This window comes from Salvelinus namaycush, chromosome 24 (genome assembly GCF_016432855.1).
Source record: "Salvelinus namaycush isolate Seneca chromosome 24, SaNama_1.0, whole genome shotgun sequence".
NCBI lineage: Eukaryota > Metazoa > Chordata > Actinopteri > Salmoniformes > Salmonidae > Salvelinus > Salvelinus namaycush.
Genome location: NC_052330.1, coordinates 5,785,843 through 5,800,602, shown reverse-complemented (window position 1 = coordinate 5,800,602; position 14,760 = coordinate 5,785,843). Strand labels below are relative to the sequence as shown.

Sequence of the window (14,760 nt, the reverse complement as noted above, 5' to 3'; positions counted from 1 at the left end):
GCTCCGAGACAGGATTGTGTTGAGGCACAGATCTGAGGAAGGATGCCAAAAAAATGTCTGCAGTATTGAAGGTCCCCAAGAGCACAATGGCCTCCATCATTCTTAACCACCAAGACTCTTCCTAGAGCTGGCCGCCCAGCCAAACTGAGCAATCGGGGGAGAAGGGCCTTGGTCATGGAGGTAAGCAAGAACCCGATGGTCACTCTGACAGAGCTCCAGAGTTCCTCTGCTGAGATGGTTGACCTTCTGGAAGGTTCTCTCATCTCTGCAGCACTCCACCAATCAGGCCTTTATTGTAGTGGCCAGACGGAAGCCACTCCTCAGTAAAAGGCACATAGCAGACCGCTTGGAGTTGGCCAAAAGGCACCTAAAGGACTCTGAACATGAGAAACAAGATTCTCTGGTCTGCTGATCCTTGATGAAAACCTGCTCCAGAGCATTCAGGACCTCAGACTGGGGCAAAGGGTCACCTTCCAACAGGACAATGACCCTAAGCAAACAGCCAAGACAACGCAGGAATGGCTTAGGGACAAGTCTCAATGTCCTTGAGTGGCCCAGCCAGAACCCGGACTTGAACCCGATCGAACATCTCTGAGGAGACCTGAGCTACCAAAGATTCTTCAACAAAGTACTGCGTAAAGGGTCTGAGTACTTATGTAAATGTGATATTTCAGTTTATTTAAAATTTTTATAATACATTTGCAAAAATGTCAACATGTTTTTGCTTTGTCATTATGGGGTATTTTGTGTAGATTGTGGGGGGGGGGCATTTAAACCATTTTAGAATACAGCTGTAACGTAACAAAATGTGGAAAAAGTCAAGGGGTCTGAATACCTAACGAATACGCTCTATATACTTCCTGATGTCTGTCACTCAAATTGATGTTGCTGTATACCACTTTTGAACATCATGTGCTCATCTTCCCTAACATCAGTAATCTCATCTTTTTTCAAATAATGCAGTTTTCCAAGCTTGCCGAAACTCTCCCAAAAGGCAGGTTTTCATTTTGAGCCTTGACCCCTACAGAGATACTGTTTGTACAGTCCTGACTGTTTTAAAAAGTAGGCTATAGATTCTTAATTCTCATTCAGAATAAATGTATAATTGGTAACAATATAAGAAAAGGTTGTGCAGGGTTCCGGTAGTTTAATCCAGTAAAAGTTCACTGAACAAAAATATACATGCAACAATTTCAAAGATTTTACTGAGTAACAGTTCATATAAGGAAATCAGTCAATTGAAATATATGCTTTAGGCCTTAATCTATGGCTTTCACATATGGAATACAGATATGCATATGTTTGTCACAGATACCTTTTTTTTTAAAAGGTAGGGGCGTGGATCAGAGAACCAGTCAGTATCTGGTGTGACCCCCATTTGCCTCATGCAGCGTGACACATCTCCTTTGCATAAAGTTGATCAGGCTGTTGATTGTGGCCTGTGGAATGTTGTCCCACTCTTCAATGGCTGTGCGAAGTTGCTGGATATTGGCGGGAACTGGAACGCACTGTCATGCGTGTCGATCCAGAGCATCCCAAACATGCTCAATGGGTGACATGTCTGAGTATGCAGGCCATGGAAGAACTGGGACATTTTCAGCTTTCAGGAATTGTGTACAGAGCCTTGCGACATGACTGTGCATCATCATGCTGAAAACATGTGATGGCGGTGGCTGAATGGTACAACAATGGGCCACAGGTTCTCATCACGCTATCTCTCTGCATTCAAATTGCCATTGATAAAATGCAATTGTGTTCGTTGTCCGTAGCTTATGCCTACCCATACCATAACCCCACCAGTTTTTGCAGAACTTCTTTGGTTGTGCAAACTCAGTTTCATCAGCTGTCCGGGTGACTGGTCTCAGACAATCCCGCAAGTGAAGAGGCCGTATGTAGAGGTCCTGGGCTGGCGTGGGTACACGTGGTCTGTGATTTTTGAGGCCGTTTGGACGTTGGAGGCAGCTTATGGTAGAGCAATGAACATTTAAATTCTCTGACAACAGCTCTGGTGGACATTCTTGCATGCCAATTGCACATTTGCTCAACTTGAGATCTGTTTCATTGTGTTACAAAACTGCAATTTTAGCGGACTTTTATTTTCCCCAGCACGAGGTGCACCTGTGTAATGATCATGCTGTTTAGTCAGCTTCTTTATGCCACACCTGTCAAGCAGCTGGATTATCTTGGCAAAGGAGAAATGCTCACTAACAGGGATGTAAACTGTTTTGTTTTTCACAAAATGTGAGTTTTGTTGTGCTTATGGAACATTTCTGGTATCTTTTATTTCAGCTCGTGAAACATGGGACCAACACTTTACATGCTGCGTTGTTATTGTTCAGTGTACTTTCTGTAGTGCCTCATTCAGCCCTTATGCTGCCTGTCACCCAGTCGTTTATGGTAGTTTTATCACTTTATTTGTTTTTAGGCCTGTCATGCAAACAACCATTGATTTATTTACTCATTATGTTTGTGCAAATACAAAACTTTTCAATCATTCACGTGTGTCATCTATAATTTCCATTTGGACATTACATGTATCCATCGCAGTGCCGTTCTATACCGTCGAAGTACAGTTCTAGGTCATTGTACATACCATTTGTCGGTCGTATGGACTTCACCCACAAAGATTACAATGATTTTTTTTGCGCTGTATAGGACTGAGGCCAACACAGCTCTTGCGGTCTTCCCCAACCAGCGGCCGCATATACCCTCCCATATAGCATTCTTGTCTTCCGCCACTCTGAGACCCAGGGCTGTTGCCTCTCTGTTTTGGTCATCTGTCCGCCACAGCTTTTAGCGCGGACATGATTGTCAGAAGTGGAGGCTGTTTTCCTATCTTCTTGAAGATTAGAACTAGCTAGCTAGCTGGTAAATGAGGCTTTCCCTCAAAGACCGCCAATACATCCTGCCTTCGCACAAAGGCTCTATGCTTCAAGTTGCTCCTATTTTAATCTCTAAATTGGTTGTTACTATCTCCTTTTTTAGAAAACTCTGTCAGTTTTTCTCTCCACTGTTTTTTAGTTAGCTAGCCTTTGGCTTGGCTTGTTTACCTCCAGTGAGGGCGTAGCAAATTGACGAGGGAGCATGGGTGGCGTTGCGCATGCAAATGGCGTGCATATGAGAACCAATCAAAAACTCACTCAATTTGAGCTAACCATCCCTTTTTACAAGCCGGAGTTAACAGACCAGTGAGTCATTTTACAAGGATAAGTTTGCTGTCAGCTGGCTACTGTAAGGAAGATGAGAGAATACAACAATTGTCTCTATCATATACCATATTGATACAGACTTAGTCGCACTGGATAAGAGTATCTGCTAAATTACCGAAAAGTAAATATTCACAACACCAGCTTTGAAAATGACAAAAATGACGTTGCCCAAAGAACCGCCATCACAACGATAGTAGAAAACTACCCATTACATCATTAGAAATCGGCAGAATTTTCCTGTTTGCACTGAAGACTCTGTCAGTGTTGTCAGCTCTGCTTGCTTTTCCATCTCCAAGAGGGATGGAGCATGTAATGACTTTTATCTGCACCGGGCCCCAGATGGCCCTGAGACACCTTCTTTATTACCTCACGGATCCCGCCTGAAATTGGATGTTTCAACTGGTCAGATACCACCGGTACCCTGCTGTGCTGTTTTATAACGATTATGTTCCCCGCTCCCGTAGAACAAGTGGCCAAACGGGGGGGAGAGAGGATGGCCGCCATGGAGAGGAGAGATGCAACAGAGCAGACAAGACCGTATTAGAGATGCCATTCAGAGATCAACTTTAATATTTCAAGATAATTAGGAATTGATTTTCCTCTGTCGATTATGCAGGCTGGCTTTCCTTTTCTTCCCTCACATCCTGCAGTCTTTGGTCTGTCCTAAATGGTACCCTATTCCCTTATAGTGAACTACTGTTTTGACCAGTACCCTATGGGCCCTGGTAGAAAATAGGTGCCATTTGGGACTGGTGTCATCAGTCCTTGCTTTTTGTGGGGGTCTGAAGGTGTTTCAGACCGTTAAAAACCTGAGGATTAAGCATGCTGCATCTGCCAAAACTCTAGATGGCCATGCTGATTTGATTATAGATCATGCACACTTTAGCTAAGATGTCTTTGAGACTTACATTACCCTGTGTATGGCTTGGAATTGTAATGTCTCAGTAACCAACACTTAATTTAAGCAAAGGTCTTCCTAGTGCCTATCCTCTGTTTTTTTTTGGTAGCTGTCAGTCTGATCTTAGTAAATGACCCACATTGCGAGACGGTGGCACTGGCAGCAGCACCTGTTTTTTTTTTTAGGTCTAAGCCTACTGAAGTGATAGCAGGATTAAGCTATGCCTCCTCCATCTTTATACATATTGGTAATCAGCTTCATTCATTTAGTATTTAAACCACTAGAGTCGATGTCCGCGCCCCCGCGGAAATCACATGGGATTAATAAATAAAATCCCTGTTAAAAAATCTGTTTAGGCTAGACCAGTTTTTTAAAAATTGTTTTATTTTAAAATAAAAAACCTTGGATAAAACCCTAAATACACCGCGTCCGCCGATGTCGCACTTCCACGTCGACGGTGACAAGAGCTAGAGTGGTGTTTGTCAGACCATGAGACATCCCTAAAATATGTCTTTTCACAACATTGTCTGTAGCCTCTGAACGGTTTAGCATACAATCTATTATGACCCCTCTATGGAAAGATAAGACTCTCACAAACACGATGGTGTTCTCCGTTTTGCTTTATGACACCCGCAAGCGTCTCAGGACTCGTCTGATCTGCCAACTTCTGTCTGTAGCGTCCGAACAGTTTGGGCAACACACTAATATGACACCTCTGTATTAAGGTGAAACTCTCACGAACACGTACTGTACTTGTCGGTTGTTTTGCTCTAGGACTCCCACAGGCCGTGACTTGTCTGAATGTCCCCCGGTACCGGTTGAAAAAATGTATGGAAGTACAGTACATATGGAGATGGTTTAATACCAAAAATAAGGGTTTAAAACATAACAAATGTTTCCTGATCTTTCTCTTAGATATAGGACAGAATAACTTCCTTAGGTTTTGGGGGGGGGACTATCTGTTATTCAATTGTATGGGCTAATAGCAGTAAGGCCAAATGCCATTTTTCATCAAATATTTTTTTTGGGGGGGGTCTTTAAAATTCAAAATCAAATAGTAAAATGATCCTTGGTATGACCTTCTTAAAACAATTCCATATAGCTTAGTAGGGAACCCCCCCCCCCCCCGGGCTTAGACAGCTTTTATGGGTTTAAAATATCTGCTGAGGTGCACTTTGAAGATGCTAGTCCATATGAACAGTCCATATGAACTTTTCCTCTGCAAACAAAATGAGTAATGAATAGAAAAATCTGACAACCCCATAATAGAATAGTTAATCTATTTACCTAGTCGGCTTGTGTGTTCTATGCAAGATAAATATTACTCTCGGGGCACATTTACATTGCGAGTGCCATAGGGAGGGAAATACGCATTCTGACACGCAGTCAATGCACAACCATCTTTGCAATCGTGGGGAAAACAGATTGTGATGCCCTCTGTTAAAAAGAAAGGGTTCCCAGCTCGGAGAGGAGAGCGAGGCATGGAGAGCGGCAGCGAGCTAGGGGAGGTTGAGTTAGGCTCCCAGATATCAGTGTCTCGGTTCCAGAGTGATGAGCTCATGTGTGGAAAAACAGCCTCGCCGCCCTCAGAGCTTAAGGAGCTGACGGCTGGTTGGGCGATGAGCATTGCATACAGCTATTGGATTGTAAGACCGCTCATTGCTGCACTACAATACATGTATTTTATATGGGCCTTCTCGTCGGTGTACTCCCTTTCGATGCAGTCGTATAACCATGTCTCTGGGACTGTGTTCCAAATGGCACCCTATTCCCTATATAGGGTACTTATTTTTTCATGGGCCCTGGTGAATAGTAAAACATCTCACTGTCAATGTCCACAACTCTGCGAGTCGTTTTCGAGCTATGTATCTGGGAGTTTTAGGCCTCTTATCGATCTGATCTAGTGAAATGCTGTTTTTTTTTTAACAGAAGAAAATTATATCTACATAGTGTGGAGCTTAAAGGGCAATTCCATCACTTTATAACCTCATTCATTATCTCTAGCACAATACCAGTGACGGCGACATATTTCTATATTTTGTAGTAAACAAAGTCATGCCCGATGACATTTAAAAACAATGATTTTCAAATACTGAGATTCACGGTGATGTGGGGAGCAAGAAAATTCCCTCCCTCTGGCTAAAAACATACATCTACATATGTAGACACTGCTATGGTGCTGTAGATTATGAATGAGGATTTGCCTTTTAAGGTCAGGAAATGGAAATAACCCAGCTATATTTCATTGATTGCTCCAAATGGCGCCCTATCCCTTTTTATAGGGCACTACTTTTGACCAGGACCCATACGACTCTGGTCAAAAGTAGTGCACAATAAGGTATAGGGCGCAATTTAGGACATAGACACACATTCCTCTCAGGTTTCCTAGATCTGTGATATTTCATATATTGACACGGCTAGTGTTGTTGTGCTCGGCTTTTGCATTGAATCATTTCATCACCTACACAGAAATGAAAATGAACGTCTTTCAAGCTGAATTCCGCCTCTAGCAGAAATGTTATGATTGCTATTTTTTAAACTTATTTTCTAGATGGTATACTCTAGAATAGATATCTCTCTTGCTGTTCTGTACATTGATCAAAAACCGCGTTCTCATTTTCACCGCTGATGGTTTAGGCTTATTTTTCTTAGATAATAAAGACTTTGACACATTGCTGCCTAATGTAAGTGACTCCAGATGAGGCAGAGAGAGGGATGAGCCAATAACAGCTGTTCCCCAAAACGTCTTACATAAGACGTTCCCAACGACAGCCTGCAGTGAAAGGAAGGAGGGAGAGGCTGTGGCTGCGTCCCAAATGACACCCTATTCCCTTTTTATAATGCACTACTTTTGGGCCCTGGTTTAAAAGGAGTGCACTATAGGGAATACAGTGCCATTTGGGACGCAGCTGCTGTGTGTATTATCGACGTCAACACAACAGTAATGTCCCAAGGCTGGAAATAAGTCCTGCTCGTCACTTCTCACAGTGCTATTAGTCAACCCCAGAGTCAAGGTAAAGAACTTAGTTAGCGTACTTGGGACTGAGTGCAGATTTTTTTAGGCTATAGGCCTACTTCACCAAGGTGATTGTGAGTGTAGTTAATCAAATTCAGTTCTGATATGAATCGGGATTGGTGTTCTTTATTGAACTCTGATAAGATGGCTTAGTGATAGTGACCTAAAGGCCTTTGGTCGAGAACGACTCGTAGAGTTGTGGACATTGACAGTGAGATGTTTTAAGGAGTATTTCTATGATACCTGACTTGAGGTCTCCCTTACTGTGTCTCTCAGCAGATGGTAGCCCAGTATGGACAGCAGCATCAGGGGCAGCAGCAGCAGGGTGGGTACTGCCAGCCGCAGGGCCAGTCCCCGTACTTCAGCCCTCCCCAGCAACAGCCCACCACCCCCACACAGCCCCCCTACATGCAGCCACGCCCACCACCACCACAACAGGTAAGACTTCAACCCCCACAATGCCCTGCTCGTGAAGAAGTTGAGCAGCAGTTTTTGAGGACTTTGGTTTGACAGACTTTTCGGAAGTGCTTACTGGTTAGTTCGTGTCCTTGATACCGGCGTGGGAGAGTGTAACCAAAGTAGTGTTCCCTCTATAAGCATGCATAATGCACAAGTGGAGAGACCTTCCTTTTTGGAGCGTTGGGTCTCATTGTTTAGGGTTTCAAGTTCACTAGGATTGTCTGTTTTCATTTGTTAGCTAATGGACCTGGGTGGCCCCTGTTTATTCTAGCTAAATTAAAAAACGAAAAGAGCAATACATTAAACTAATTCTGCGCTGTAGTGTTCTCCAGAGATTAGAGTGGACTGGTATCTGTTCCATCGGCACTCCCTCTGTTCCATCCTCTCTGTAGCTGCATCCCAAATGGCATCCTATTTCCTTTATAGTGCACGACTAGAAACCCTAGTGCGCTATGTATTGAATAGGTTTCCATTTGAGATGCAGACCCTGTATCTCATACGTGGCCAGTGGCTTTAATGAAGTCCACCCTCTCTGGTTGTTCTATTGAGTCAGCGATTTGGCTGCTCATGATTTTGAGGTGGAGGCAGCAGGTCAGCCGCAGTGCTTTGCATTCAGCGGAGCAGAGTTACCGTTCAGGGAGTCCTTGGATGAAGGGAAAACCCTGACCCTTTTACCTGATTCACATAGGATTTGCGGTATGTTGCCTGAAAAAAGTATTGGGCAATGTTTCTATGGTCCTCTTTCAAACAGCCAAATTTGTACCACATTCTTCTTGGCATTTGCTTTTTATATAGCCATGGCTTAGCCACAACTGAGCAAGACATTCAACTTTGACCCCGTTGCAACCGTTGTCGTGGTAACCTGACCTGACAGCAAGCTCTAAATTCCTCAGACAGAAATGCACTCGTTTCAATTCTTCACATTCACAACAGTAAGTTTGCAGATCGCCATAATTGTTAATCATTATCTTGTAATGTGTTAATTTTCCTGTTATGGTGAATAAAACATTGGCTACAGTTTAACTCAATGTTGTCAGATATGTTCTGGTAACTATATGAGCTGGTCAGATAGCTAGACATTGTCTAGAAAGTTGCTTTTAGTTGCCTGGCTTACTAGATTGACATATCCTAAATAAATGTTTTAAAATGCTGGGTTTTTTGGTGCAAAGAAATAGAGCATGTAATGTTGCTATTTGGACCAGGCTGCTGCGATGTCATGCACACTACCGTTTTTGTGTTTATACTTTTTCATAATGACAAGGACAAGTTTGATGTCGTACAAAACAAATGGAACGTTCATGATTTAATGCGTACCGAAGACGGTAAGATGAAAGGCGATGTTTCAGGACCCCCTTTTAGGTGTTGGCGGAAATAAAAGTACAGGCTTTGTCACTTATGAAGAAAAGTTGTCGGAATGCCAAAGTTGATGGGGTTTTGTGTCCTGTTTTGAAAGGGATATTGATGTAATACCTGGAGCTCATTTGATGAGAGAGCGCCTCTGAGAAGAAATACAAAGCGAGCAAGAGAAGAGGGAGGGAGTGTATAGTGGTGCTGGCTGGATGGAGTAATGAGAGATTGACCTTGAGTAAAATTCTCTGGGGTTTCCAGTGTGATATCGGAGGAGAGCGGTACACGCACTGCAGCGAGCTGCGCCGTCATATTGCTAAGCTTCTTTTTATTCCCACACCCCTAACTGTATCATTTTCATTTTCTCTTAGATGACGACAAGATTGATAGAGAAAAACATTTTCAATTTCTGTCCGCTCCCACTGTTTTTGACAGGGAGGATAGGGGAAATATGCAGGTGAAATGACTGTTGCCCTCGATTGCCACGGTTCCTGCTAAAACCTACAGACCCAAGATGGCCACCAGCGTGCTTGTTAGACCAGTGTTTATGGTGAAACTGGGGGTTGTAATGGTGAAGCTCGGCTGCTAACAACAGTGTGCGTGAACTCTGTCAGGGGCCACCAAACAAGACGAGGGGGCGCTTCTAAGTTATCTCCTTATAGGATCCCTACACATTGTTCCAGCAGCCACAAATCCCAATCAGATTCTAGACCCTGTGCAAGTGATGAAGAGCTTATCAGTGGCAGTCTGTACTGAGCTCTGTGTGTTTCCCCCGTGACTCAGTCTCTCTCCTCCGACAGCCTTAATTAGCTTTGTGTGCGTGTTGCCTTTGTGAGACAATGAGTCAGCGGACACCCCGGGAAACGGGTGTGTGTTTGATACAATGAAGCCGGGAGAAAGGAAAAGAAAGAGGGGGGGAAGCTCCCCTCTCGGACATGGGTTTTCATTGATGAGGAGTGAGTGTGAACGTGTCCCTAATGTTACCCTATTCCCTATAAAGTGTAGGGCTCTGGTCAGAAGTAGTGCACTATATAGGGAATATGGTGTCATTTGGAACGCACACTGTGTGTTTGGTAACTGCAGCCAGTCTTATCTCTGTGAAAAACGGTCTCTACTGAGGGGAGTGAGGGGAGTAGGAAAAATCCTCCATCAAGCTAGCTGCCAAGGTCCAAGCCTTCCCCGGTATTTCACTGAGAATATTAATGCTACTCTCAGACAAGCCAAGGAGCCTTTTATCAGCTGTGATGGAGCTGGACTGGAGGTTACATTACACTCTGCAGGAAATATGGTTTTGGCCTTAAAGTCGGCTTTAAAGTAAAGTAGCTTTTCTCCCTCAGCTCCATTTGACTAGATATACAGTGCATTCGGAAAGTATTCAGACCCCTTGACCTTTTCTACATTTTGTTACGTTACAGCCTTAATCTCAAATGGATTAAATAAAACAATTCCCTCATCCATCTACACACAATACCCCATAACGACAAAGCGAAAACAGGTGTAGATTTTAATCAAATCTATAAAAAATAAATAAAAACGACCTTATATACTGAAGTATTCAGACCCTTTGCTATGAGACTCGGAATTGAGCTCAGGTGCATCCTGTTTCATTGATCATCCTTGAGATGTTTCTACAACTTGATTGGAGTGTACCTATGGTAAATTCAATTGATTGGACATGATTTGGAAAGGCACACACTTGTCTATATAAGGTCCCACAGTTGACAGTGCATGTCAGAGCAAAAACCAAGCCATGAGGTCGAAGGAATTGTCCTTAGAGCTCCGAGACAGAATTGTCTCGAGGCACAGATCTGGGGTATTGTGTGTAGAATGAGGGGGGGAACAAATGTAATTCATTTTAGAATAAGGCTGTAACAAAAGGTAGAACAAGTCAAGGGGTCTGAATACTTTCCGAATGCGCTGTAGGCCTGTAGTTCACCAGAAGAGTCTTGAACCCGTTCAGGCAGCCCTTCTACTCTCATTGTCTGGGTCTCTATGGTAACAGCACAGCCTTTCAGACCGCTGCAACTTGACAAGTGTTTTCTTCTCAAACGATTCACTAGAATTAATTGGTGATTAAGTGTCAGCTCCTATTTATTTTTTTTATAAAAAATGCTCATCCTGCTAGAATATCAATTACCGGGGGATGTAAAATGACCAGCATTCACCAGGCAGGGCAGGCACACACTGGTCAGATGCAAATCTTTTTTTAAATAGGCAAACTTTTTTTTAGAGCAATTAATTTTATTTTATTTTTTGGGCTTCTGCTTAAGAGACCGACTGCCTGGGTTTGGTAGTGCTCCAGTCCTCCCTGTCATAATAAGCAACAGAGGACATGGGAATTGTCTATAACCTAATCTATATTCCTTTAACTGTGAGGTCCGAGGGTATTGTCAGCAATAATCATATGCCCATAGAGTTTAATTCCACTGTTTGCACTGATACTGTGTGCCCTAGGAAGAAGCCCACTGTGGGCAGCCCACTCAGTACCATTGGCTCAAATGCAAATGTCACTGACATGTATGTCTTGGATCAGCCAATCAGAAAAGCACTAATAAATAAACAAGCAACCCAGAAAAAGGACAACAAAAATTCCATATTAGCATATACAGTTGAAGTCGGAAGTTTACATACACCTTAGCCAAATACATTTAAACTCAGTTTTTCACAATTCCTGACATTTAATCCTAGGAAAGATTCCTTGTCCTAGGTCAGTTAGGATCACTACTTTATCTTAAGAATGTGAAATGTCAGAATAATAGTAGAGAGAATGATTTCTTTCAGCTTTTATTTCTTTCATCACATTCCCAGTGGGTCAGAAGTTTACATACACTCAATTAGTATTTGGTAGCATTGCCTTTAAATTGTTTAATTTGGGTCAAACGTTTCAGGTAGCCTTCCACAAGCTTCCCACAATAAGTTGGGTGAATTTTGTCCCATTCCTCCTGACAGAGCTGGTGTAACTGAGTCAGGTTTGTTGGCCTCCTTGCTCACACACGCTTTTTCAGTTCTGCCCACAAATGTTCTATAGGATTGTTGTCTGGTTTTTGTGATGGCCACTCCAGTATCTTGACTTTGTTGTCCTTAAGCCATTTTGCCACAACTTTGGAAGTATGCTTGGGGTCATTGTCCATTTGGAAGACCCATTGCGACCAAGCTTTAACTTCCTGACTGATGTCTTGAGATGTTGCTTCAATATATCCACATCATTTTCCTCCCTCATGATGCCATCTATTTTGTGAAGTGCAGCAGCCCCTCCTGCAGCAAAGCACCCCCACAACATGATGCTGCCACCCCCGTGCTTCACGGTTGGGATGGTGTTCTTCGGCTTGCAAGCCTCCCTCTTTTACCTCCAAACATAACGATGGTCATTATGGCCAAACAGTTCTATTTTTGTTTCATCAGACCAGAGGACATTTCTCCAAAAAGTACGATCTTTGTACCAATGTGCAGTTGCAAACCGTTGTCTGGCTTTTTTATGGCAGTTTTGGAGCAGTGGCTTCTTCCTTGCTGAGCAGCCTTTCAGGTTATGTCGATATAGGACTCGTTTTACTGTGTATAAATATACTTTTGTACCTGTGTCATTTTTACCTAGAGTCTATTCTCATAGGTTGTTGCTATAGACCACAGAGTGCTAAAAGTCAGTATTTTGATTATATTTGTGAAATGCTTGATAATGTATGTGATATCAATAGAGGTATATTTTCTGTGAGACCTAAATATTGACTGTTTATCATCAAGCTGTCCACTCAAAAAGAATCCTCAAGCTGTGACCGATGCCTGCAATCTGGTTCAGGTTCAAGTCAACCTACCAGGGTATTTACAAACAGAACAGGAACTAAATTATCCGCATGTCTTGACCACATTTAAAGCAGTATCCACACCCATCGGATGTAGTGATCATAATATAGTAACCATATCTAGAAAAAACAAAGTTCCAAAGACTGGACCTAAAATTGTGTATAAGCGATCATGCAAGAGGTTTTGCAATGATTCCTATGTCGAAGATGTGAGAAAAAAACAGCCTGATGCTGCACTTGAAGCATTCATTAAATCGCTTCTTCCGGTTACTGAAAGGCATGTGCCCATCAAGAAATCCCCATGGGTAGATGATGACTTGAAAAATTGTATGGCTGAGAGGGATGAGGCAAAGGGAATAGCAAATAAGTCTGACAACACAGCAGATTGGCAAACATACAGTAAACTGAGAGGTCACGTAACTAAACAAAAAGAAGAAACTATACTATCGAACAAAGATAAATAATGTAAAGAATGATAGTAAAAGGCTCTGGCGTACCTTAAATGATATTCTAGGCAAAAAAGCATTGAGACAGATGGCTTGTTCATAACAAAACGTTTTTTTTTTTTTACAAGATTAGCAAACTTAGGCATGCCATACAAACAACAAATACTGAGCCTTCATATTCATGCATAACGGACCAAATAATGAAAGACGAGCGCTGTAGTTTTGAATTCTGCAAAGCTAGCATGGAAGAGGTGAAAACATCTATAAATAAGGACAAACCACCTGGTTCCGACAACCTGGATGTTAAATTGCTGAGGTTGGTAGTGAAATACATTGCGACTCCTGTAAGCATTTCATTGTAAGGTGCCACCTGTTGTAGCGGCGCATGTGACAAATAAAATTTGAATTGATTCCTATTTGCCACATCTTCAATTTAAGCCTTGAAGACGGTGTGTGTGCGCCCTCAGGCCTGGAGGGAGGCAAAGGTCGTACTGCTGCCAAAGAATAGCAAAGCACTCTTTAATTGTTCAAACAGCCAACCAATCAGCATCATACCGGTAAAAGAAAGAAATTGATACGATTGTGGGAGCTGTTTTGTTAGACTTCAGTGCAGCTTTTGATATAATTCATCATAAACTGTTGCTGAAAAACATTGGTGTTATGGATTTACATCCACTACCGTATCATGGAGTAATGTAAATTTTGTCAACAAAAATTGTGACTAAAATATTCGTCAAAAAAACTATTTTTCAGTGGCGATTGACGGCACTATAACTGACTAAATAGACCAAGGAAAAAAACGAACTAAACCAGGGTGTACGCGGGTCCTTACATTAATTTATCTAAATGAAAGGCCTTAAATGTCTTATTGTCCTAAATTTAACCGGAGATGACTACAGTGTTTCAGCAATGTTGTGCAGCTGTTTAATTGTTGCCACCACGGCTCAAATTATAGCCTACTCCTTTTCAAGATGCTACAGCGCTTCTCATGTAGCCTACGACTCTGCGTGATGTACGTGTGCCACTGCAAGTCAGCTGTTGACAGATTTAAAGCACAGCGAGTAATGTAGGCTACAAAATGGATAGCCAATTCTAAACATTGCTTGTAGCTTGGCTAGTTAGCTCACTCGTTAGCTAGTTAGTTAACCATTTAGCTATTGAAAGATTTGGTCAAACAGCAAAGTGCATTATCTTCATAATTCCTCAAATGAAAGCGACTGCCCTGCCCATGTACCTGCTTCGCTGGGGCCTGCTGCAGTGATAATGAGCGAGCTGCCTTTTACTGCCTTTCACGCTGCGCTCCTGTAGAAAGTATTCTGATTCTAGCTATAAGAAAAACACGGCTTTCCTGTGTAATACGCGGGTCCTAAATATATTTATAAACTGGGTGGTTTGAGCTGTGAATGCTGATTTGCTGACAGCCGTGGTATATCAGACTGTATACCATGGGTATGACAAAACATGTATTTTTACTGCTCTGATTATGTTGGTAACCAGTTTATAATAGCAATAAGGCACCTCGGGGGGGGTTTGTGTGATATGGCTAATATTCCATGGATAAGGGCTGTGTCTAGGCAGTCCGCACTGC

The 14,760-nt window shown here is 42.5% G+C and overlaps 1 protein-coding gene across 1 annotated transcript in view; it reads left to right on the top strand.

The window, feature by feature from the left end:
- Positions 1-14,760, top strand: part of LOC120019626 (AT-rich interactive domain-containing protein 1B-like) — a 114,955-nt gene that overhangs the window by 22,059 nt on the left and 78,136 nt on the right. The window contains exon 3 of the mRNA XM_038962977.1: positions 7,400-7,561. Coding sequence (XP_038818905.1) covers positions 7,400-7,561 — 162 coding nt within the window. The remainder of the gene's footprint in view (positions 1-7,399; positions 7,562-14,760) is intronic.